Below are 27,330 nucleotides of genomic sequence, written 5' to 3' on the forward strand. Positions count from 1 at the left end.
CTTTCAGGTGTTTAAAGCCGACATTAAAAAAAAAAAAAAAATCCAGTTTCTGAGAGCAGAAGAGGGGAATTGGAGTTGGTGGAACTAGAAACACAATATTTTTAGGATCTAATATATAAACACATTCATCATAAGTTGTTTAACTCTGAAATGTTTATGTTTGGTATGCTGCTTGTGAAAGTTATAGTTTATTCAGATACTAATGACAGACTGATTGAATATACATGTGAACCTTTCACCATTTTGATATAAAGTGAGCCAAGCTATAAGATTTTAGGACTCTAACATCTCTTTATTTTCTCAGTTTATGAGGAGAAACTATGAGTATTATGGTAAAATAGTTCTTATGGTTTTGGGATAAAATGTCTTTTATTGAGTGAAACAAACACAGCACCCATTTTTAGAAAATGGATTTTAAAAAAACCCTCAAAGTGAAACATCCCCAACCCTTACCAAGAGAAAACAACTCGTCACATATCACATTTGTTGCATGGATATTTGTTGAAAGTCTTTTCCTACACAATTACTACCAACATTTTCTACTTTTGTCAGTTCATTTTTATTACCCTCAATGAAAAGGAGGTTTATCTAGATGGAAGCAAACGTCTCTACACTTGCAAATGTTGTTTTTGATGTGGTATTTACTAAAAGTACTCAAGTACTTTCAAACGTAGACAAGGGACTTTTCCTTGCTGCAATAGATAACAGGTACTTAAGCCAGCACGAAGAGTTCTCATACAACAAAGTATTATTCAGCCTCAGAAAGCAATGAAATTGACACATGCTGTGGATGAATCTGGAAGACATTCAGCTAAGTGAAATACATAAGACTAGGTACATTCAAAGAGACATAATGTAGAAGAGAGGTTACCAGGGGCTGGAAGGAGAGGGGATAGGGAGTTATTGTTTAATGGGTGTATTAAAGTTTTTGTTGAGGATGATGAAAAAGTTATACAGTGGCGACTAGCTGTGTCACCATTGTGAATGTGTTTAATGCCACTGATTCATACAATTATGAATGGTTCAAAGTATAAACGTTATGTGTATTTTCCCACAGTAAAAAAAAATTAACATATTACTGCCATATTATATGTGTGCATGTCCAGGGGATTTTTGCAGAAACTAATGCCTGTGGTCAGTAATTTGTTATGTAAGTGAATATTTAAATGTGTACAGTCAGTAACATTCAGGTATAACAAAAGATGTATTAAAATGTCTCTGGCGAATAATGTGTTAAAAAAGAATTCTGCCAGGATCTTACAGCTGAGAAGAAGAAAGGTCTAGCCTTTATTCTTTATTGGGCCTAATACCTCAATATGATTTGATTCAACAAATTCAGAAAATTCCCATGTGGGCTTTTCTTTCATTCGTTGGGTCCGTTCAGTCGATAAATGCTTAAAAGTCATGGTATGTCATGTCAGTCTGCGGGCCTAGGGGGTTGAGTAAGGGAGGTCTGCAGCCTGCAGGGTGTGGGAGAGACAGCTCCATCCATAAATGGTTACAAACAGAACTCAGGCCGCAGTAGGAACATACTGCAGAAGCGGTGGGAACCCAGGAGAGGATCCTGGCGATCAGGGCTTCATCGAAGAGTTGCTAACTGATCTGGGTTTCAGCCTTAAGAAGGAACTGGGTTGCTTCTTGTATTTCCATACCATACAGTATATTATTACTCACATTTTCTGTCTTGGAATCTCGGATCTAAAATATTTGCAGCCTTTTAAAATATTTTGTAATTTTTTTCTTTTGTGTCTAAGCAAATGGGTCTCTGGAGGCAGAAAAACATCTTGGTTCTTTCTCTGTCTTGCATTCTAAATATTTATAAGTAACATCACTTTGAGAAATATTCAGAGTAAATGAGGCAGGCCTGGATCCCTCAAAGGGCCTGTGATCTAATAAGGAGATGAGGCAAAGACCGCTGGGGAGTTAGTGCCTTAAGGAATCGTCCACATGGATGATGGTCATACAGAGGCAGGAGAAACGACTTCTGGGGGATGGAGAAAAGTTTCATGGCTGAGGAGAGGCTTTGTGTTTTCCTCTTAAAGCTTGTAGAATTGTGACAAGTCGTGCATGTATACAGACTCGGTCACTTCAGTCGTGTCCACCTCTGTGCAACCCTGTGGACTATAGTCCGCCAGGCTCCTCTGTCCATGGGATTCTCCAGGCAAGAATACTGGAGTGGGTTGCCATTTCCTTCTCCTGGGGATCTTCTTGACCCAGGGATCAAACCTGCGTCTCTTACGTCTCCTGTATTGGAAGGCAGGTTCAGGTAAAGTATTTCCCTTTGGATAGATAGATATGAACAAAAGCCAAAAGACAAAAACTTATTAGTCTTATTTAGGGGAGCAGTGAGAAAGCAATCCAGAAAGACCCATCGGGGCCAGGTAACAAGTTTCCAAACTTTCAACATTTTGCTTCTTCTCAGAATCCAAGAACGATGATTTGTTACTGGGTGGGTTTAGGAGAGAAAGGTCTTCCCACCTGTATGCATGTACAGGGGATGGAGGCGAATAAAGGAGAGTAAAAGCGGTGATCTGAAGGCCCTGGGTGAGCACTGAGCTCATGGGAAGAGTGGGGATAGACTAAGAAGCGTGGGATAGTAAAAAGAACAATGTATTTTGGAGTCATTGGGTCCTGGTTTCAAACCCCGTATTCAGAATTGTCTAACTGTGCAGATTTGGCCAGATTGTTAGCACGTGTGAGCCTCCTTCTCCTTGTGTGACAAATGAGGACAATAACACTGTCTTTTTTAGTAGGATTATCCCAAGGATTAGGGAGGACGGGTTGACAGACAGGAAGATGCCCCTGAGAGGTACCAAAGCCATTTCCTTCCCCAGGTGACCTCTAAAGTCCTATCTGAAACCAGCATGCATGTGAAATAATTCAGAAGTTTTTTTTTTCCTGGCAAGAATAAGTCATTCACATAATTGAAGTTAGAAAGCGGTGTCTTATGTCAGATCTAACATGAGGTCATGCCAACTCCTCTCCTGAGCAGAAGCCGTAAGTTGGGGTCTGCCCTGGGCAGTGTATCCTCAGGCTAAAGTGACTGCAGGCAATCCTTGAAAGTACGAATGCACACTTGAAAACATCGACCAGGTTTTCAGCTTGCAGATGGTCTAGATTATGGTACTTCTTTGGGCCCCTACTAGACGTTGTCTTTAACTGCCACGTGACTGAATTCATCTTTTCTTTTTCAGGTGAACCTCTTAGGTCTTCTATTTTATGGTAACGTTATCTGTAAATGAGGAGGTCCCCTTTCAGATTGTTGTATCCTTATTTGTCTCTTGACTGAAACATGGATGGTGGTGGTGGTGGGCACTGACAGATGGTAGTGGAGAGACAGCAAGTGTTTCAGCATTAATATGACATTGATATTTAGGCTGGATCGTGGCTCCATTAGCACATCTTTCCCGTCACATGGTTCACATCATATAGACACTTTTGGGAAAATTTCTTTTCCCCACTGAACTCTGAGTTCATTGGTTGGGGTGGGGGTGGGGATTCCTTTCTTACTCAGCTGCATATTCATGGTGTCAGCACTGAGCCTGAATATCTGTGTAGATATTTATGGGAGGCACGAATAAGAATCTTAATTTATCAGGACTCAATAAAAAGAGCCGGAGGACAATAATGTCCAATAGGAAATTATGAATGTCTTTTTGGAATTTTAAATAACATTCACTGTTCAGCTGTCTTCCTAAAAGGTGTTTCATTTAAAATCAATCAGTATCTTGAATACTTGCTTTTTTGTGATTCTCATGTAAGGAAACAGGAGGGAAATACAATTGAAAGCTCTATTCTACTTACATTTAAAGAAGGGAAACCTAAATTTTCTCTAAATTGTTGACGTGTGCATTTTTAAATTCTTTTCCTAACTTGTATGTTTTCTGGAAAAGATACAAATAAACCCAGGAATTAATAATAGCAAGTAACTGGCTACTTTGTTGCTATGCACGAGGACACAAAACAAACATGAAATTTATATTGATTATATTCGGCTGTCATATCTTGGCGTTTTCAAATAATAGCCATTCTAATGCTATAGAATCTTTTCTGAGTACTTTCCACTTTATGATTTTTATATATTTGTCTGAAATGTTGTCTCTTCATGTCACTCATGCATTTAATCATTTAAAAATAATGGGCTATGAGATGGGATTGAATAATGTGAAGAATATTTCTTAAAATACATCAAAGAATAATTTGCAAAACCAATATGGTAGAAGTCATATTTATTGAAAAAAATTAATATCTTTGCTATAAAATTTGTAACAGCAATATTTACTGAATGTTTATTTTGATGCATAAACCTGAATATTACATACCAAGTACAAGACAGTAGCACTAGTTTTTCTCCTATTTACATTTTATGAAAATTGTTATGCAGTCCATGTTAAAAGAATGTATGATGGAGGATTGTTACATTAGAAAAATAATATTCTTGATAAAGCATTCTCAAGGAGTCCAATCACATTTTCTGCCTCTTCAATAAGGCAAAAGTCCCTAGAACAGCATATAACTTAATTTACAAAATACAATAACTGTTCAGACACATATTCAAGTTTTCTTTTGGTATGATTTTTTTTCCTTACTGTAAAATTACTTTTTTTCTTTCTTTTTTCTTTTTTACTAAAACAGAAAGACTTTCAGGAAAATGTCATTGAATGATTTCAGCTATACATTACATATACAGCTTTGTAGCCTAGCAACGACCATTGCTACACCATTATTTAAATATTCTGCTTGGTGAGCTAGTCTCAAATGTAGCATATTTTAGGGTTCTGCCATCACTATGACTGTGGAATCATTGGTTTTCATAGCAAACAGATCTGTCACAGTATGAAGCTTTGTTTTAGGGAACTGGTACACAATTACATTTCCACTCACAAGAGAACGCCACAGATGTAACTATAGTCAGGCTCTGACGGCTCCATAAAGGTCCCGCGTTGGACCTGCCCCAAACCTCCTGGGCTCATGTGGCACAGCCCTGACCGGGTTCAGGCGGTTTCGTCCAGAGATTTCATCGCTCTTCACAGTTAGGTAGTTTTAATTCCTTCAAAGGCACACAACTTCCACCTTTTTTCCAGCGTTGCTCCCACGCCTGTGAATTCCTGTTTAAACATGCGTGGCAACCTCATCAAAAGCATTTCGATTTCGTTTGCAGATATCTGTTAGAAAGGAAGAATTTGGGGATAGTCTCTGTAAGTCACAGAAAGTGGGAATAACAACATTCAGTAAGGATGTGTGAAGACTACAGGCTTAGCACAGCTTTGGACACAACAGAAATGCTCAGCAAATAAGACCTCGTTATTTTTTCATGGTACAATCACTGTATAGATACTGTGTGTGTCTGTGTGTGTGTGTGTGTGTGTGCGCCCTAAGTTGCTTCAGTCGTGTCCGACTTCTTTGTGACCCAGTGGACTGTAGTCTGCCAGGTTCCTCTGTCCATGGGGACTCTCCAGGGGATCTTCCTGACTGAACCCGCCTCTCTTATGTCTCCTGCATTGGTAGGCGGGTTCTTTACCAATAGCACCACCTTGGATACTTCCCAGTTAACGATTAAGAGAGACCAAACAACGGATACCACAGAAATACAAAAATGGAAGAGAACTAGGAATAATTATATGCCAACCAACTGGACAACCTATAAGAAATGGACAAGTTTCTAGCAACTCTACAACCCACCAAAACTGAGTCAAGAAGAAATAGATACTTTGAACAGAGAGATCACTAGAAGTGAAATAGAATCTGTAACAACAACAACAAAAAATCTCCCTGCAAACCAAAGTCCAGGACCAGATGGCTTCACTGGGGAATTCTACCAAACACACAAAGGAACTACACGGATCCTTCTGAAACTCTTCCAACAGGCAGTAGAAGGAATATTCCCAAAGTTGTTATAGGAAGCCACCATCACCTGATACCAAAATCAGACAAAGACAATATCAAAAAAATTATAGGCAAATATCTGGGGCTTCCTATGTGGTACTAGTAGTAAATCTCCCTGCCAATGCAGGAGATATAAGAGACGCAGGTTCAGTCCCTGGGTTGGGAAGATTCCCTGGAGAACGAAAGGGCACCCCACTCTAGTATTCTTGCTGGGAGAATCTCACAGACAGAGGAGCCTGATGGGCTACAGGCCACGGGGTTGCAAAGAGTCAGACACAACTTAGCGTCTGAGCACATATCTTTGATGAATAATAGAGACAAAATTTAAAACAAAATACTGGATCAAACTAGATGGATGCATGGTTAGAAGAAAGTCCGTCTTGCCATGGCTGACTTTGAAGACAGAGGTAGAGAGCCATAATTCAGGGAACACAGCTTCTAGAACCTGGACAAGGACCCCTGCCAGTGTTGCTGGGGCATCCTGCATCACTCAGAACCCCAGAGGTTGCCCTGTTAGTGCTGAAGACAGTTCTGTAATGGATGTACAATTAGACTTCATCATCATCGCTGTGAAGGGGTGCTGTTGTGCCTGTTGATATGGCACTGGTTTAATAAAAAAATCAGTAATTAAGAGTTTATTCATCATGCTGATGGCAGAATAGAAGGAACTTGAGCTCACTTCCTCACATAAGCACACCAAAATCCCAACCCATTGCTGAACCACCACTGATAAAAAAACAGACTTGAACCTACGAAAAAAGATATTCTAATCCAAAGATGTAAAGAAGAAACTCAACAAAAAAGGTAAAAGGGGTGCACGTGTGATATAGTCAAATCCCATTACCCCCTGGGTGGGTGACCCACAAACTGGAGAAGACATATACAGCAGAAGGTCTCCCACAAGAGTGAGAATTCTGAGCCCCATGTCAGACTCCTTAGCCTTGGGTTCTGGCATTAGGAGGAGGCATGCGCAGAGCATTTGGTTATGAAAGCCACTAGTGCTTGAGCACAGAAGTTCCACAGAACTGGGGTAAACAGCAACTCCGCTCTTGGAGGGCTTACCCAATGTCTTGTGTACTCCAAGAGCCAGGGCAAAAGCAGTGACTTTGTAAGAGCCTGGGCCAGACCCACCTGCTGGTCTTGGAGGGTCTCCCAGGGGAGGCAGGGGGCGGTTGGGGCTCAGCGTGGGGACACAGACACTGGTGGCAGAAGTGCTGGGGACTGTTAATCTGTGTGAGTGCTCCTGGAAGCTGCCATTTTGGAACCAAGACCTGGCCCCACCCAAAAGCCTGCAGGCTCTGGTGTTGGGACACCTTGGGCCAAACAACCACCATGGTGGGAACACAGCCCCACCCATCAGCAGACTGGCTGCCTAAAGACTTCCTGAGCACACAGCCACCGTTAGACATGCCCCTTGCCACAGCCCCACCCGCCAGTGGGTGTGTACCAGCCCTTCCCATCAGGAAGCCTGGATAAACCTCTAGACCAGCCTCACCCATCACGGGGGCAAGACACCCCAAAGCAAGAGAACTACAATCCAGTAATGCGTGGAACTAAGTCAGCAAATGCACACCAGAGCCTATCCTGGGACCAGCTGGTCGCTGGCCCTTGGATGACAGAAGGGGGCGTGTACTGCTGGGACATGAAGGACAGCCCCTATACAGTGCCACTTCTCCAAAGTCGAGAAACATAACTTTCTACCTACATAAAAATGTGCTGCTGAACTGGAGTTCCAATATTTGGCCACCTGATGTGAAAAGCCATCTCACTGGAAAAAGACCTTGAGGCTGTGCAAGACTGAGGACAGCAGGAGGTGACAGAGGATGAGATGGTTGGATGGCATCACTGACTCGATGGACATGAGTTTGAATAAACTCAGGGAGATAGTGAAGAACAGGGAAGCCTGGCGTGGTGCAGTCCATGGGGTCACAAAGAGTCGGACATGACTGAGTGACTGAGTTGTTACAGCATACAGTTAGAAATTGAGACAAAGTGAGATGGTAGAGGAATATGTTTCAGATGAAGAAACAAGATAAAACCATAGAAGGACAACTAAGTGACCTGGAGATAGGCAATCCACCCAAGAAAGAGTTCAGTGTAATGACGGTAGGGATGATCCAAGAACTCAGGAAAAGGATGAGTGCAGAGTGAGAAGTTGCAAGTTTTTAATAAAGAGCTAGAAAATATAAAGAAGAACAAGAGCTGATGAATACAGTAACTGAGATGAAAAAAGTAGAATCAATAGCAGAAAAAAACAAGGCAAAAGAACAGATAAGTGAGCTGGAAGAAAGTCATGGAAATCACTGCCACAGAACAGAATAAAGAAAAAGAGAATGAAAAGAGGACAGTTTAAGAGATCTCTGGGACAACATCAAATGAACTAACATTTGCATGATAGGGGTTCCAGAAGGCCTAGGGCCTGAGAAGATATTCAAAGAGATAATAGCTGAAAACTTCCCTAACATGGGGAAGGAAAATCCAGTAAGAAAGTCCCAGGCAGGATAAACCCAAGGAGGAACAGCACACTGAGATGTATACTAATCAAACTGACAAAAATATTAAGTCAACAAGAGAAAAGCAACAAATGACATACACAGGAATCCCCATAAGTTTATCAGCTAATTTTTTTCAGCAGAAACTCCAGGTCAGAAGGGAGTGGCATGATATAATTAAAGTGATGAATGGAAAAACCTACAAGTGAGAATACTCTATCCAGCAAGGCACTCATTCAGATCTGACAGAGGAATCCAAAGCTGTAAAGACAGGCAAATGCCAAAAGAACTCAGCACCACCAAACCAGCTTTACAAGAAATGCTAAAAGAATTCCAGTAGGTGGAAAGGAAAAGGCCACAACTAGAAACAAGAAATGGAGAAGGCAATGGCACCCCACTCCAGTACTCTTGCCTGGAAAATCCCATGGACGGAGGAGCCTGGTGGGCTGCAGTCCATGGGGTTGCTAAGAGTTGGGCATGACTGAGCGACTTCACTTTCACGCATTGGAGAAGGACATGGAAACCCACTCCAGTGTTCTTACCTGGAGAATCCCAGGGAAGGGGAGCCTGGTGGACTGCTGTCTATGGGGTCGCACAGAGTTGGACATGACTGAAGTCACTTAGCAGCAGCAGCAGCAGAAACAAGAAAATTATGAAATGGGAAAGCTCACCAGTAAAGGCAAACAACAGTAAAGGCAGGAAATCATCCACACACAACTATGATATCTAAACTAGTAATAGAAGAGGAGAGTGCAAATGCAGGATATTTGAAATGCATTTGAAATTAAGAGCTCAGCAACTTAAAATAATCATGCGTATGTGTATATATACATGTATGTGTGTGTGTGTATACAGAATGCTGTATATCAAAACCTCATGGTAACTGCCAATAAAGAAAACCTATAATATATATTTTTAGGCAGAAAAGAAAAATGAATCCCAACACAACAGCAAAGATAGCCATCAAATCATAGGTTAAGAGAATAAAAGAAGGAAAATCACCTACAAAATCAAATCCAAAACAATTAACAAAATGGCAGTAAGAACATACATATCAATAATACGTTAAATGTAAATAGATAAAAGGATCCAACCAAAAGATATGGACTGGCTAAATACAAAAACAAGACCCATTTATATGCTGCTTATAAGAGACCTACTTCAGACCTAGAGACATATGCAGACTGAAAGTCAGGGGATGGAAAAAGATATTCCATGCAAGTGGAAATCGGAAGAAAGCTAGAGTAGGAATACTCATATTGCACAAAATAGACTTTAAAATAAAAAGCATGTTACAAGAGACAAAGAAGGACACTACATAATCATCAAGGGATCAATCCAAGAGAAGATATAACAGTTGTAACTATATATATCTGCACCCAACATAGGAGCACCTCAATATATAAAGCAAATGTTCACAGACATAAAAGAAACTGATAGTAACATAATAACGGTTGAGGGCTTTTAACACCCCACTTTCATCATTGGACAGATCGTCCAGATAGAAAATCAATAAGGAAGTAGAGGCCTTAAAGGACATGTTTATACCATTTGGACTTAGTTGAATATCAAGAGCATTTCATTCAAAAGCAATCAAATACACAATCTTCTCAAGTTCTGGAACATTCTCTAGGACTGATCACATGCTGGGGACAAAGTAAGCTTCAGTAAATTTAAGAAAATTGAAATCATATCAAGCATCTTTTCTGAGCACAGCACTATGCGATTTGAATCAATTACCAAAAACAAAAAGGCTGAAACACAATCATGGGGAGGCTAAACAAGATGCTTCTAAACAACCAATGGATCACTGAAGAAATCAAAAATAAAACAATACCTAGGGACAAATGAAAACAAAAGCACAATGATTCAAAACCTACGGGACACAGCAAAAGCCGTTCTAAGAGGGAAGTTTATAGCAGTACAGTCTTATATCAGGAAGCAAGAAAAACCTCAAACAACCTAACCTTATACCTAAAGCAACTAGAGCAAGAAGAACAAATAAAACCCAAAGCTAGTAGGAGGAAAGAAATAAGATCAGAAATAAATGAAATAGAGACTAAACAACAGAAAAGATCAAACTAAAAGCTGGTTCTCTGAATAAACAAAATTGATAAACCTTTTGGCAGACTCATCAAGAAAAAAAGAGAAGGCACACAGGTCAATAAAATCAGAGATGAAAAAGGAGAAGTCAAACTGTCCCCATAGAAATACAGACGATCATAAAGGACCACTACAAGTTACTATGTGCTAAGTCACCTCAGTCATGTCTGACTCTGTGGGATCCCCTAAGGGCTGTAGCCCACCAGGCTCCTCTGGCTATGGGATTCTCCAAGCAAGAATAGTGGAGTGGGTTGCCGTGCCCTTTTCCAGGGGATCTCCCCAACCCAGGGATCGAACTTTTGTCTCTTATGCCTCCTGCACTGGCAGGTGGGTTCTTTACCAGCTGAGCCACCTTCGAAGCCCTACACCTGTAAAACGCACAGACTAGAAGAAATGGACAAATTCATAGAAAGTCAAAAGAAAATCTCCGAAGACTGAACCAGGATGGAATAGAAAATAATAGACCAATTGCCAGTACTGACATTGAATCAGTAATTTAAAAACTCTCAACAACAAAAGTCCAGCAGCAGGTGGCTTCACAGACTACTTTCAAACACTTTGGAAGAGTTAATACCAGTTCTTCTGAAACTTGTCCAAAGAATTTCAAGAGAGGGAACACTCTTTTACTCATTCTACAAGGCCATTATCAACCTGATACCAGAGTTAGACAAAGATACCACAGAAGAGAAGATTACAGGCCAGTATCACTGATGAACAGAGATGGAAAAATTCTCAACAAAATACTAGCAAACCAACTCCAACAGTACATTAAAAGGATCATACACTATGATCAAATGGGATTTATCCCAGGGATGCAAGGGTTTTTCAATATCCACAGTACGTATCAGTATGATACACCATATTAACACATTATTGCCTGGGGGATTTTTGCAGGAACTAACACCTATTGCTGGTGATTTTTATGTACGTGAACATTAAAATATCTCAATAATGTTTTATAATAATATGTCTCTGGTCAATAAGTTATGAACAAATTGAAGAATACAAACCACATGAAGTGCAGAAAAACATTTTGAAAAAATTCAACCTTCTTTTATGATAAAAACTCTCCAGAAAGTGGGCACAGACGGAACATACATCAACATAATAAAGGCCATTTATGACAAACCAACGGCTAACATCATACTCGGTGCTGAAATTCTTGAAAGCACTTCTTCTCAGATCAGGAACAAGACGAGGATGTATACACTCTCACCACTTCTATTCAACATAGTTTTGGAAGTTCTAGCCACAGTTCAGTTCAGTTCAGTCGCTCAGTCGTGTCCCACTCTTTGTGACCCCATGAACTACAGCACACCAGGCCTCCCTGTCCATCACCAACTCCCGGAGTCGACCCAAACCCATGTCCATTGGGTCGGTGATGCCATCCAACCATCTCATCCTCTGTCATCCCCTTCTCCTCCTACCCTCAATCTTTCCCACCATCAGGGCCTTTTCAAATGAGTCAGCTCTTCACATCAGGTGGCCAAACTATTGGAGTTTCAGCTTTAACATCAGTCCTTCCAATGAACACTCAGGACTGATCTCCTTTAGGATGGACTGGTTGGATCTCCTTGCAGTCCAAGGGACTCTCAAAAGTCTTCTCCAACACCACAGTTCAAAAGCATCAATTCTTCTGCGCTCAGCTTTCTTTATAGTCCAACTCTCATATCCATACATGACTACTGGAAAAACCATAGCCTTGACTAGATGGACCTTTGTTGACAAAGTAATGTCTCTGGTTTTTAATATGCTGTCTAGGTTGGTCATAACTTTCCTTCCAAGGCCACAACAGTCAGACAAAAGAAATAAAGCATATCCAAATTGGGAGAAAAGACGTCAAACTGTCACTATATGCAGATGATGTGATGCTATATATAAAACCCTAAAGACCACACAAAAATGACTGAAATTAATAAAATAATACAGTAAAGTAGCAGAATACAAACTGATGTACAGAAATCGGTTGCATTTCTTTATTTTGCACTAACAATGAAATACCAGAAAGGGAAAGTAAAAAAAACACAAATCCCTTTGGAAAAAATCATATAAAAAGTACTTAGGAATAAACCTGACTTAGGAGGTGAAGGATTTACATGCAGAGAATAATGAGACAATTGAAGATGAGTCAAAGAAACAGAAAGATACCACATGCTCTAGGGTTTTATTAATAAGAATCAGGATGATTAAAATGGCATACTGTCCAAAGCAATCTACAGATTTAATATAATCCCTGTCAAACTACCCACAGAACAAGGAATCCTAAAGTTTATATGGAGCCATGAAAGACTCGGAATTGCCAAAGCAATCTTGAGGGAAGAGAACAAAGCAGGAAGCATAACCCTCCTAGATTTCAGACAGCAGTAGTTGCTCATCGCCAAGTTGTGTCCAGCTCTTTGCGGCCCCACAGACTGCAGCATGCCAGGCCTCCCTGTTCCTCACCATCTCCTGGAGTTTGCGCAAGACCACAATAGAAAGCTTCAATAATCAAAATGGTATGGTACCAGCACAAAAATAGACATGGATAACAGAGAGCCCAGAAATAAATCCACACACCTATGGTCAATTTTCGACAAAGGAGACAAGACTATAAGGGAGGAAAGACAGTTTCTTCAGCAAGTGGTGTTGGGAAAGCTGGACAGCTGCATATAAATCAATGAAGTCAGATCACTCCCTCACACCTCTCTCACACCTTATGCAAAGTAAACTCGAAATGACACCATAAATATCCCAGGAAGAATATAGGCAAAACATTCTCTGACATAAATTGTACCAATGTTTGCTTAGGTTAATCTCTCAAAAGACAACAGAAATAAAAGCAAAAATAAACAAGTGGGACGTAATTAAAGTTAAAAGCTTTTGTACAGCGAAGGAAACTATAAACAAAACGAAAAGACTACATACAGAATGGGGGAAAATATTTGCAAACAGTGTGACCAACAAGGGCTTAATTTAGAAAAGACATAAACAGCTCATCTAATAGTAGTAAACAACAACCCAATCAGAAAATGGGCAGAAGGTCTAAACAGACATTTCTCCAAAGAAGAAGTACAGATGGACAAATTGGCATATGGAAAGATGCCCAACACTGCTAATTAGAGAAATGCAAATCAAAGTTACAATGAAGCATCACCTCACACTGGTCAGAATGGCCATGATTCAAAAAATCTACAAATAACAAATGTTGGAGAAGGTGCGGAGAGAAGGGAGCCTCCCACACCGCTGGTGGGAATGTAAGTTGGTACAGCCACTGGGGAGAATGGTGTTATTATTAGGACTGTGTGTAAAATGTAACACAGGGCCTGGCACAGGTTCAATTTCTCTATATATCCGTATTTCAGCAATGCTGAGGGAATCCTGTGCGCTCGCATCAGGTCTTCGGTGATCGGTGGGTCAAACTCTGCCCTGAAAAGCAGCAACACGTTGTCTCCTATGGTAGCTTCTGACCTGAGCCCGGACTTCAACCACAAAGGAAGCAGAGGTTGGCAAGCGGCAGCGGAGAGGCGGCACCATGTCCTGCGTTTGGGCCAGGCACAGGGTCCGTGCATTAAGTGCACTGTCTCATCAAAAAGTTATTTAAACATGCAAATAAGCCGTTCACTTGCTAGAAGAAAGAAATGCAGAGGCAGAAGTCCATATTCCAGTCACGAATGACCATTAACCTGCTTTACCATCTTGCCTGGCTTCCTGGGTGGCTCAATGGTAAAGAATCTGCCTGCCAAGCAGGAGATGTCAGTTTGATACCAGGATCAAGAAGATTCCCCTGGAGAAGGAAATGTCACTCGACTCCAGTATTCTTGCCTGGAGAATCCCATGGACAGAGGAGCCTGGTGGGCTACAGTCCAGGGGTTGCAAAAGAGTCAGACATGACCGAGCGACTGAAAAACCACCACCACCATCTTGTCTAAGTCACTAAGTCTCTTTGGGTATTTTCTCACTCGCAGTAAAGAGATTGGAAGGAAACTCATTGGCTGCTCTAAGGACTTCTGGAGGGTTGCCCCAGCACACGGTAACACTGGTTTTTGCGCAAGCCTTTAAAATTCACCTGTCCATGAAGTTGTGGCGAAGATCTCAAACTGAGAGAATGTGATAGGTCTTTTGCACACTTTTAAGCTCAAAGCAAATGGCAGCCAACACTAGGTAGCACTTACTATGTGCCAGATACTGCTATAAATGCTTTTCATCTATTAAGCCATTTAATACACATACAAAACCCATTCTATAGACAGTGAAGCTAAGGTACAGAGATGTTAAGTGAGTTGTCCGAAGTCACACAACTAAATAGTAGCGAAACTGGCATTTGAAATTCTCATGATTACTTAGTTGGAATAACCAATTAGTCAGAAATGATTATAATAACCATTGGTGTCTTCAGAAGTAGTTAACCGTCATTTGCTGTTGATAGTGCAAGGTAACGGCCTGATTCAGCCAGAATGGTGTAAATATTATAATATGGACAGGGATACAATTACAGAACAGGCAGCTCAAATAAAATCTTATATAAAATACCCATTAAAAAATAAACACAAACAATAAGAAGCTTCTCTACAGTGAAGGAAACCATCAACAAAATGAAAGGGCAATCTACCAAATAGGAAAACTACTGTAAGTCATATGTCTGATAAAGGGTTAATATTCACAATGTACAAAGAACTCACAAAATCAATAGCAAAAAACCAAGAAATCCAATCGAAAAAATGAGTGAGGATCTGAACAGACATTTTCCAAAGAGGACATACAGATGGCCAACAGATACATGAAAAGGTGTTTAACATCACTAATCAAGAGGAAAAAAAACACCATAGTGAGATATTATTGTGAATAATCTAGAGACAGTTAAAAGTATGGAGAGGATCAGGGCTTCCCTGGTGGTCCAGTGGCTAAGTCTCTGAGCTCCAGATGCAGGGAGCCTGGGTTCAATCCTTGGTCAGGGAACCAGATCCCACATGTCACAACAAAAGATCCTGTGTGCTGCAGCGAAGATCGAGGATCCCACATGCCTCAACTAAGACTGGGCACAACCAAATAAATAGGGCAAGGATGTTGCTGTGTATGTTACATGCAAAGACCAAGTCATTTTATGTGAATATAAAGGACTTGAGCATCTGTGGATTTTGGTAACCACAGGGTTTCTTTGAGCCAGTTGCCTGCAGATACCAAAGGACAACAGTATTGGGGAAGCAATTAAAAGGAACCTGATGCAAAAAAAAAAAAAAAATCCATTTACTAATAAGGTGCTCAGCTAGATTCTAGAGCATTTCCTTAAAGATGTTTATATCTCATGCGAGAACAAACAGCAAGGAGAAACTGCTTCATGTTATTATTTTGATGGTTTTTAAACCTTTTCCCTTCCTGATAAAACAACCTATAGGACATGTGACATTTGGGGATTTTCAAGACAAATTCAAGAGAAAATTCAATTTGTCCTTCTGTTTTAGTGTATGGCCGAAGAAGAATGTTAACCTACAAATTTCTTCACTTTAATTCTTTTTTCTTCCCGTCCTTATTAAAACGTGTCAGCCTTTATGATCCTGCCTTCATGGTGTCCTTTCTCTTCCTCTCAGTCATTTTGTGGTCTTCAGAACATGAAGTGTCATGGAATCATCACACACACAGCACTCAGCGCTCACTGGCTGCGATCGGAGCCAGAGGGACCCGTCTCCCCACCCGGTGTGCAGGATTCCCTTCCCCAGACCCCTTCTGAGGCTGGGGAGTCTCCCTAAGCACCTGTGGGTCACAGATGGAACCCTGGGGTCCAGGGCAGGGCTGCTGCTGGCCCAGCTGGTAAGTGGAGAGGCTGGAGCTCTGCGCTGGGCTCCTGATGCTGGATCCAGCCTGGCTTTCCAGCACCGCATTCACTTTCTCACAAGGATACTGTGAGACGAATCAGATACATGAGGCTAAGAGAATCCCGTGCGGCATTCTGATATAGGTCAGAAACGTGCCGTGACTGTGAAATCTCATTTTCCCATACACCACATGTTGGTGCTCTGGCAACTGGGGAGGGTTGTCATAAACATAATGCTTTTATTTCCTCTTACCCAGCTGGCTTTTATTCCGGGAAACTGGGGGTCTGTGTGTCTTTTTATTCTTCGATGTTGTCAGTGGCTCCCCCTCACTCCCGTTTAAAATTTTCTAATGTTTACTCTTTGAGAAAGGATTGATTTGCTCTAATTAGAAGGAAAAGAAAGGATGAGAAGGAATAAAGGCTCTGTAACCGAGGGGCTTGCGTGATGGTGATCTGTGAGAGGCACAGGTCATTTGTAAGACGTATTTGCTTTATTTTCTGGTTTGCTGACTCTGATCCAAGCCCACTGCCTCCTTGCCAGGCCACTAAGCACATGTATACACGGACACAGGAAGGCATAAATAAATTTTATCATCGGGGATGGTTGGCTCCATGTCCCATATCAATCAGCCAAGGGACGCCACTGGAGAAGGGGTTTTCTTTTGGGGGGACTGAAGAGACACCCACATAGGCTTTGTCAAGGCTGGAGAGTCAAGAGAAGCCAACAGCAAAAATCAGATTTCTGTTTGTGGAATGAACTGACCGTTAGCCTTTCCTGCACGTTGAGATCTTACTCATCCTTCACATCCCTGGGCAGGGCACAGTGTTGCCACACAGAAGCCTTGCAGCGAATATCCTAGCCGAGAGACATGCAGAGTGTGGGTGGGGAGGGAGGCAGGACACAGAGGAGGAAACGGGAGAGGAAAAAGGGAAAGATGATAGGGAAGGCAAGTGAGGACCTGGGGGAAAGAGAAGGGAAGGGCTGGGAGGCAGAGGATCAGGGAGGAAGGCGAGGAGGTGCGAGGAAAAGCACAGGAAAGCAGGAAGGAGAGACACAGAAGGAAAGAACCAGAAGGAGAAGAGGAGAGATCTGGAGGGAAACGGAGAGAGGAAGGAGGGGAGAAAGGGGACAGAGGCGGTGAGGACCGCTCAGGCGCCCCAGAGGAGCCATGAGAACCAGCACGGGCTCGCGGGCGCCCCTGCTGGTCATGATCCGCACGCACTGCCCTTCTCCAACCCCTGTTGCGCTCCCTGTCTGCCCGCCCTACCGAGCGAGCACCTCATTAGCTCAGCTCTGATTCTAAAGTTCCTTCGTAAATACACCATTTCCTCATTTAGACTACAAGCTTTTTGAGAGCAGCGTCCTTTCTTAAATTTCTTTTGTGCCCCGGCCACTCTCCGTTCTGCCTCCTCCGTAGAAAGCACCGAGTTTGTAAAAAAGCAGTGACTTAACCAAGCAGTCACTGGGTCCCTGGTACCCAAGTCAGTTATTTCTTGCTGTGAATGAGCAACTCCCTTTCTGCTTTTCACGCGCCAGATGGAAGTCTCCTTACCTCCAAAGCTTCCTATGCCACATGCTTTCCAGAGGCGCTGTGACGTCTGGAAAACACATTCATGATAGCCTGTCTGCAACAGAACACTCATTCACATACTGTGACAGGCGGCTACTCAGGAGAACACCAGAATATACGTAATATCAAAGATTATTCAGGCAGGGGGACTTCCCTGGTGGCCCAGTGGGAAAGACTTCACCTTCCAGTGCAGGGGGTAGTGGGTTCGAGCCCTGGTTGGGGAGTTAAGATCCCATGTGAAAGGGCTGGTTGCTGAGTCGTGTCCAACTCTTTGCAACCCCATGGACTGTAGCCCACAAGGTTCCTCTGTCCATGGGATTCCCCAGGCAAGAATACTGGAGTGGGCTGCCACGCCTTCCTCCAGGGGCTCTTCCCGACCCAGGGATTGAACCCAGGTCTCCTGCACTGCAGGCAGATTCTTTATATCTGAACCACCTGAGATTCCACGTGCTTTGTGGCCAAAACCCCAAAACATAAAACAGAAGCAATATTGCAACAATTTTCAATAAAGACTTTAAAAATGGTTCACACTGAAAAAAATCTACAAAAAAAGAGATTATTCAGGTAGGCAATCTCACAAACACTATTTGGAACATTTTCTCCAACTTTATCGCCTAGCTATCATCTGGGGAAGAATGTTCTCCAATTAAGGTCTATTTTGCACCTCCTTGGAACTGACAAGATATTTTATCTATTTCACAGGAATGCTTCTAGTACACAGATGCAAATGGTTTGCCCCTCTGGTGGGAAACGAGCATGTCATGAGCACCCAAGTATGTTACCAAACACGGTGTCATGTCCTAGATGGCAGCTCTTTCTAAAAAAACTAGCCTCTGCGGCCCCATTATATTGAGTCTGGTTTCCGAATCAAATCTCTCACTTTGTGAGTTTTAGGAAGAGGCTGCTGGTATGCAGGTGGGGAGCCAGAGACACTTGGAGAACTAACTGGGTCTGAATCTCTTAGACAGTATTGGGGGAAGATCAGAGGTCTCCCCGCTCTTCACTGTTAGACAGAAAATATGCATCTGCTGATGCTCAGATGTGACTTCTGCAAGGCTTAGGGTGAGCCAGTGAGCTCAAAAGGCTCTGGGCTGATGTGAGACATTCTAGGTACTGATCACAAAGCATTTTCAAGATAGTGTTGCCTGTTTGGAAAAGCTTACCTGCCTGTGCCCGGGGCACGAGTTTTGACTCAGTAAAGCTTCAGGAAGCCATCTCCCCCCAACCGCCCTGACACTGTCTTCCTCTGAATGCATCTTTCTGACTTGATCATATGTTTGTGACACAAGAGAGCTGAGCAAATGAGAGTGAGTGGTTTAGAAGAGACAGGAAAGAAAAAAAAATGCAGCAGAAACAGTATTTAACCAGAAAATGGACTATTTGGGGATACACAGTTTTAGGGACCCATGTGCAATGTACATGCCCATCCTAACTTAAATTAATTCCTGTCTCTCCTTCCATTTCTGACCATCCATATCCTCATCTGTGGCCTTCAGGGAACTCCTAAGAAAAACAGCTCTGCTACAGGCCGGACGGAAGCTGCTTTCCTTGTTCCTGTCTGCATGTATGTGCTGAGTCACTCAGTCGTGTCTGACTCTTTGTGTCCCCATGGATTGTAGCCCGCCAGGCTCCTCCATCCATGGGATTCTCCAGGCAAGAATATTGGAGCAAGTTGCCGTATCCTTCACCAGGGATCTTTCTGACCTAGGGACCTAACCCAGATATCTTGTATTATTGCAAATGCCTTCTGTACCATCTGAGCCACCAGGAAAGCCCATCAAAACGGCAAGGCAGAATCGAAATGTTAGCTTAACAGCAGTGGTGATGGTGACTCTGTCTGATCTCAAGGAAACCATACTGTGCTAAGTGGAATTTCTACAAAGCCCTCTCAGGACTTCCCTTGGTGGTCCAGTGGTTAAAAAATCCACCTTGTCATGCAGGGGACTCGGGTTCAATCCCTGGTCAGGGGATTAAGATCCCACATGCCACAGAGCAACTAAACCCATGTGCTGCAACTTCTGAGCCCAAATGCCACAACTAGAGAGTCCACGCGCCGCCAGTGAGAGATTCTGCACGATGCAGCGAAGATCCCGCGTGCTGTAGCTAAGACTCAGCGCAGCCAGGTGAACAACCACAGGAGCAAATGATAAAAAGCAGGAGCCCTCTCACTAGAGTCAGCAAGCATCCTGAGCTGCGGGAGCCAGGCTGAACTCCCCATCTTCACGCAACATTCACCAAAACTCGGGGGGACTGTGACCCTCAGCTTGTCCTGACTAACCAGAGCCGGCGCCAGGAACTAACCAGGATTAATTAACAGGATTAACCAGGCTGCTGTGCAGGAGAATGTCAGCGGCAGGGCCGTGGCCCTCTGGGTCCTGAGCCTCCCGGTAGCAAATGTGGCGACAGGGCCCTGGAGGGCACTCAGAGGACAAACCGCTTGTCGTTTACTATCTGCTGAGATTCTGAGGCTGTGGGATTCCCGTCTAGAGCCGTAATCTGCTCTCTGGATTAAAAGTCTTAAATACCCTCTCAGCCTCACTGGGTTAGAAAGAATATTTGGTCCAGTCCCTGGCACCCAGGAGTTTTAGTCAGAACATTTTTTTTTAATATAAAGTAAAAGTGAAAGTGAAGTCGCTCAGTCGTATCCGACTCTTTGCGACCCCATGGACTGTAGCCTACCAGGCACCTCTGTCCGTGGGATTTTCCAGACAAGAGTACTGGAGTGGGGTGCCATATTTAAATTTTATATATAAATATTAAAATGTTTTATATTTATGTATAAATATTTATGTTTATACTTATGTATATTTTATATGTTTTGTATTTACGTATATTTTATATTTTTAATATTTATGTATAAATATTTATATATTGTAATATCTATGTATAGATTTGAATATTTATGTATATTGATATATTTATGTATAAATATTTATATAATATGTATATTTATATAAATACATGTTTATATATAGGAGAGTGAAAAGGTTGGCTTAAAGCTCAACATTCAGAAAACTAAGATTATGGCATCTGGTCCCATCACTTCATGGGAAATAGATGGGGAAACGGGAAACAGTGTCAGACTTTATTTTGGGGGGCTCCAAAATCACTGAAGATGGTGATTGCAGCCATGCAATTAAAAGACTCTTATTCCTTGGAAGGAAAGTTATGGCCAACCTAGACAGCATATTCAAAAGCAGAGATATTACTTTGCCAACAAAGGTCCGTCTAATCAAGGCTATGGTTTTTCCAGTGGTCATGTATGGATGTGAGAGTCGAACGGTGAAGAAAGCTGAGCACTGAAGAATTGATGCTTTTGAACTGTGGTGCTGGAGAAGACTCTTGAGAGTCCCTTGGACTGTAAGGAGATCCAACCAGTCCATCCTAAAGGAGATCAGTCCTGGGTGTTCTTTGGAAGGACTGATGCTGAGGCTGAAACTCCAATACTTTGGCCACCTGATGTGAAGAGCTGACTCATTGGAAAAGACTCTGATGCTGGAAGGGATTAGGGGCAGGAGGAGGAGGGGATGACAGAGGATGAGACGGCTGGATGGCATCACGGACTCGATGGACGTGACTTTGAGTGAACTTGGTGACGGACAGGGAGGCCTGGCGTGCTACGATTCATGGGGTCGCAAAGAGTCTGACACGACTGAGCGACTGAACTGAACTGCACTGAATGTTTATATATCTATATGCTTTTACCTCAGGCATGAGGAAAGAATTTGACAGTCCCACTGAGCATTTGAGCCAGGAGATGGAGGACTGTCTGGAGGAGGCGCCGTGTGTTTTCTCTGTGAGTGTAATGCTGCCTTCTAAAATGAAACTATGAGAGGAAATGGAATTCCCCTTCTGGAAAAGTCCACCATCCAAGGGCCAGAGGCCAGGTGTGCGAATTCTCTCCTCAGTGAGGGAGACCATCTCAGCTGAGCAAGGGGGTGACGGGCCCTGCTTTGAGGGTGAGAGTGGAGCAAGAACTCCTGAGCTGCTCACTGTCAAGTAAGTGACTATGCCTGGACGTCCGTGCACACGCTCACACACACCTCAGGGGGGCACACGTTGACATGCACTGACGGGGCAGAGGGGACTAGCGCCCTGCCATGATTACATGGCTAACAAGTGGGTTCCTAGAAAGGGGAGGAGAGAAATGTCAACAGTCCGAGGGAAGGATGCTAGCAACAATAGAAATCATTTCTTGAGGGCTCATTCTATGCCAAGAACACTGGTGCGGGCGGTATTTCATTTACTCCTCCAGACAAAGGTAGTGGTGATATCTGGAAGGATGACACTGGAGAAGGAAAGCACAGCCAAGAAGCCCTTCAAAGGCTGCTTTCAACAAAGGACATTGTATTGCTTCTCCTCCTCCTCTTCTGAATTCACAAGAGTGTTTGCTGTACCTCGAGCCCAACCCCATCCAAGTGAGGGGAGACCACAGGGAGGGCAGTGTCATGATTCTGAATATCGAGACTCTCCCAATCACTCAGCTTCCCTGGTGGCTCAGTGGTAAAGAATCCACCCGCCAGCGGAGGAGATGTGAGTTTGATCTCTGGACCTGGGAGATCCCAGATGCTGCAGAGCCACTAAGCCCGTGCGCCGTAACTCCTGAGGCTGTGCTCTAGATCCGGGAACCGCAGCTACTGAAGCCCATGCTCCTGAGAGCCCACGCTCGGCAGTAAGAGAAGCTACAGCAGTGAGAGGACTCAACACGGCAGCCAGGGGGGCCCCCACCTGCCGCCAGCTAGACAAAGCCCGCGCAGCAGTGAAGACCCAGCACCGCCAAAACAAAATCATCTTTTGGAAAAAGTTACAGAAAGACCCTGACAATCCCCTCCTTCCACAGGGATGGTCTACCCTGTCCCCAGCGGTGGGAGACTCAAGAGGGCATGGATCTCTACGACTGCAAACCACCTTTTGTTCCAGCTGATTTCTCTCGAAGGTGACGCGTAAGGCCCATGAGCAAGGTCGCTTGTTTGCGGGCTTGTGCACTGGTTGGATCATCTGCATCAAGGCAAGACGACAGTGCAGCCCTACAGTTGATCCTGACCACTGGAGAGTCAGCATGACCGACATGTGCTGAGGTCAGAGAGCTGCAGGCCACGGGCCCGGTCCTGTACCCCCCATGAACCTTGCTGCCCTCAACGTAAGACTTGCTTATTTCCATTGGCCTTCCCAGCAGGACACTTGGCAGGCCGCCCAGGGACAGGCCCAGCATCTCTGTCCCTTCCAGGGCTGCCTGAGGCCGTCCTGGTGAATGCCACCGCTTTATTTCGACAGTGAATAAATCACTGCAAAATCACTCCAAAATCACTGCAGATGGTGACTGCAGCCGTGAAATTAAAAGACACTTACTCCTTGGAAGAAAAGTTATGACCAACCTAGACAGCAAATTAAAAAGCAGAGACATTACTCTGCCGACAAAGGTCTGTCTAGTCAAAGCTATGGCTTTTCCAGTAGTCGTGTATGGATGTGAGAGTTGGACTATAAAGAAAGCTGAGCGCCAAAGAATTGATTCAACTCAATGGACATGAGTTTGGGTGGACTCCGGGACTTGGTGATGGACAGGGAGGCCTGGCGTGCTGCAGTCCATGGGGTCGCAGAGTCAGACATGCCTGAGCGACTGAACTTATTTCAACAGAGGCCAGAGGCCCCTCTCACCGTTCACCGGGATCTGATACTTACATTGAGCTTTTTGTCCCTTCTTTTTTGGCGCACAATCGCCTCCATGGGCTAGGAGCACAGCTGTCTGCAGAGGAGGGAAACTAGCCTCTGAGAAGAGAGGCGTGATGTCCTGAGCTGGGTGTGCCTCTCAAGGTGCATAGCTGAGAAGAACTTTTGTAGTCATTTGTTTTTCCATTTGGGGAATGATGCTAAATACCACCGCTAACACAGTTTTCTTGAGAGTTCTATCAGATCTTATGTAATTTGAGTTGATTTTCCTCTATTGTGTTGAGCCCTTAGCATAGAGTTCCGGGAGGACACGGCCAAAGGGTAATGCGCTGCTCTGACCCTGTATCTCCCTTGTTGTGGGGACTTTCAAACCAAACTGCACTTTCAAATCCCTCATATGCTGCTCAAAGTCATCTGATGTCTGCTGAAAGTCAGTGTCATTTTCGATAACTGCTTTTCTTTCTACAGGGACAAAAGCAAGGAAAAGAAGACATTCTCTGCCAAAAACTGAGTTCTTGTGACGAAGTACAGACAGACCTCCATCCGCTATTATATCCCTAACACAGATCCCATGGGTTCAACCTGCAGCCAGCAACCAGCGTCCTAAGTTTTCGCAATGCCAGCTGAGAAAAAGGACTTACCTTGGAATCCAGCTGCTGCATGTATGACCAGAGATACTCTATATTGGCTCCGAAAGGATGGACGTGGAGAAACGTGGATATGATGCCTGAAATGAAGAGGGCAAACGGCTGTTACCGAGAGGCAAGTAAAAATCTCAGGCGAATATTGTCATCTGACCCCAGTGACAGCTTTGTCAGGGCCGAGGTGTGGTCTTGCCACTTGTATCCGCGGTCGGCAAGCATTCAGTAATAGCCTGTTTTGAAGACAGTAATAGTAGCGGGGCCAACAGAACACTTTCTCCTAGAATGACAGTGTTAGAAAAGCGAGACTGAGAAAATACACAAATGAATAAAGGTATTTCCAAACAGAGGTTTCTGGCAGCATTTCAACTACCAATTTTATGCTTGATTTACCAATATAAAATTGTAGTTATTAGAAGGATCAAGTGATCCCCTTCCTCCCCTTTCTTCCTCTCGGTGGACTTCGCAATATGAAAATGGCTCCTGCGGCTGTGTCAGAGAGCACACTGCCTCCAGTTCCCCTGGTAATTACCCCTGCTTGTTACAGGAAATATTTAGTCCCTCTTTTCCCTCACTGCCACTGAAGGAAGCACAAATCCTCTGCTATTTCCCCCTGGCTGTTGCTGTTGTTTCAAGGGAGCCAGCCCGCTCTCCCCTCTCTGCTGTAATTTACAAGATCATTTTAAAAGGCCTGGGAATGGATGGTTTGGCTGGAGTCTGATTATAAATCAGAGGGCTTTTTCCATCGTGAAATTCAACTGTCAACATTGCACTGACGAATGAAAAGCTGAATGTCGGGGTTAGGGCTGAAGGAAGAGCATCACCCTCCTACCCTCCCCACTCCTACATCCAAAATCAAAACAGTGAAAACGAGACCGTTGACCCCACAGGCTGTACACTCCTGTTTATTAAGAAACCGTGTTCAGACTGATGTTTTTGGCTTCTCTTTGAAACAGGCTTTGAGATGAATCACGTTTGAGGATGAGCCCCCTGATGTTCTGTTTATTGGGATGTTTTGGTGCTTGGGAGCCAACGGTCAAAGGAAAGACCCACACTGGTATGCAACACTGCGCTTGGTCATCGTACCAACTGCAGGGTGTCCTGGGGCTGCCCTGGGATAGGATCTCATGGCCCTCTGAGCTCCCGTGAGATGCTTGGAATGCCCCAGATGAGTGTCCGTTTTTAAAGAAAAAATTCCCAGTTTATCCTTAGGCTGGGAACAGAGAACCAAGAGGTCTACACAAGTACCCTTAAGGCCTGTCCTCAGAGCACGTTAGTGGGTGATTTCTTGCACAGTGAAATGAGGAACATAGAAGCACTTTTCCATAAAGCTAAAGTCTCAGTTTTCAGAGAGTGACCTTTTCCCTGAAATACAAAGAGCTACTGTTTTATTCTGATATTATGTCCTTCTCTGAAATAATGGTGATGATAAGTTAGGGATGGAGTAAAGGGACAGAATAGTTGATTAAATAGTTAATCCTACTAGGGGACTGTAGGTAAAGGAAAAAGTATGAGAGACCCCTATAAATTAATGACCTCTAGGACATCTATGCTCTCTGCACACCTAAAAAATAATTTATGGAAAGGTGTCATTTCAAAGTGAAAGATCCTCATTGTACTGAGACCTGAAATAATTTTTTCCATACTGCCACGACAGTAACCTCCTTGGATCATGAGGTACAAGGAAATGTCCCCCCTCTCCACCAACAAAGAGGAGGAACTGATGATGGAAGCGTAATGTCTACTCAAGAATGAGGAAGAAGGTAGTCCTTTCCCGCTCCCTACTTTTCCTTTGATCATACACTGTAGCCCTCTAAGTCCTTGGGGCTCGCAACCTCTTGCCCACCTGCTTGTAAGCCTCACATGTGAAGTATTCTAGTGAATCACTTCTTATCCATCACTTTGCCTCTTGCTGAATTCTTTCTGTGCTGAGCCATAAAGGACTAGAGCTCTGGAGCCCTCTGAAATGCCACTGAGTGGTTTCAGATAGCAGGGAGCAATGGTAGTGTTAATCTAAGTGGCAAACAGCCATTTTTAAAACCTTTTTATTTTGTGTTGGGGTTCAGCTGATTAAAAATGTCGCGATAGTTTCAGGTGAACAGCAAAGGGATTCAGCCATCTATATATATATGTATCCATCCAGCCCCTAACTTCCCTCCCAGCCAGGCTGCCACATAATATTGAGCAGAGTTCCATGTGCTCTACAGCAGTCCTTGCTGATTATCCATTTTACATAGAGCAGTGTGTACAGGCAACCATAAGTTCACTCTCTAAGCATGTGAGTCTCTTCCTGTGTTGTAAGTTCATCTGTATCATTTCCTTTTAGATGCCACATATAAGGGATGTCATACGCTATTTCTCCTTCACACTTCCCTTAGTGTGGCAGTCTCTAGATCCACCCATGTTGCTGCAGATGGCACTGTCTCATTCTTTTTAATGGCAAACAGCCATTTTTAATATACTTAAGTGGAATTGTTTTGTCCCTCTCCTACCGCTTCATTTGCTAATTTGTGTTTGAACTATCTCCCTGTGCCTGGAATTCTCAAATCTGGTGAGGTGGCATTGTAAGTAATTCTGTCACCAGTATAGAAGCTTGTGAATGATTTACTTAGAAAGTAAATTAGAAGTCTTAAAAAAAAATAATACTTTGATATTTGCATTCCTTAGGTGGGAGAGAGGGGGCAGAATTCTCATGGGGGAATTGCTTCTATTTCAGGATGGTGAGTGGTGCTTCTCCGCTGTCCCAGGCTGAGGACGAGTGGTTCTATGTCCACTGCTTTCCACACAGAGCTTCTGACAAACGGTGGGCAGAACCCTGCCCCCTGTAAGGGGGAAAGGCAGAGGACAGGGAAGGGAGGGGCAGTCAGTGCTGGCTCTGTGGGAAGGCGAGGGTGTTCCCAGTGAGCAGCTCTTTGCTTTTCCTCTCAAATGAGATGCTTCCAGGGAGGAAGGAGGTACCTCAAGAGAGCAGCCTCGAGAGACTGGAGGGGTCCTGCAAGAGGGGGACGGGCATTCCTTTCCCTGGTGGGACATCCACTTAGGCAGCAGACCGACTGATCCGGCTTTGCTGTGAGCCGAGCACAGGGGAGATGGCGGGGCTGAGAGGGGGAGCGGTGTGGCGCTGCAGCCTGTGGGTGACAGGACTGTGAGCTTCCCATGGGACACGGGGGCATCTCAGAAGG

The 27,330-nt window shown here is 43.7% G+C and overlaps 1 protein-coding gene across 5 annotated transcripts in view; it reads right to left on the bottom strand.

The window, feature by feature from the left end:
- Positions 1 to 4,212: 4,212 nt before the first annotated feature.
- ENOX1 (ecto-NOX disulfide-thiol exchanger 1) overlaps positions 4,213 to 27,330 on the bottom strand; it is a 336,022-nt gene continuing 312,904 nt past the window's right edge. For all 5 annotated transcript variants that reach the window (XM_069601258.1, XM_069601259.1, XM_069601255.1 and 2 more), the window contains 2 exons: positions 24,149 to 24,234; positions 4,213 to 5,165 (listed from right to left, as the gene is read on the bottom strand). In XM_069601258.1, coding sequence (XP_069457359.1) covers positions 5,034 to 5,165; positions 24,149 to 24,234 — 218 coding nt within the window. In that variant the 3' untranslated portion in view covers positions 4,213 to 5,033. The remainder of the gene's footprint in view (positions 5,166 to 24,148; positions 24,235 to 27,330) is intronic.

This window comes from Ovis canadensis, chromosome 10 (assembly GCF_042477335.2).
Source record: "Ovis canadensis isolate MfBH-ARS-UI-01 breed Bighorn chromosome 10, ARS-UI_OviCan_v2, whole genome shotgun sequence".
NCBI classification, from domain to species: domain Eukaryota; kingdom Metazoa; phylum Chordata; class Mammalia; order Artiodactyla; family Bovidae; genus Ovis; species Ovis canadensis.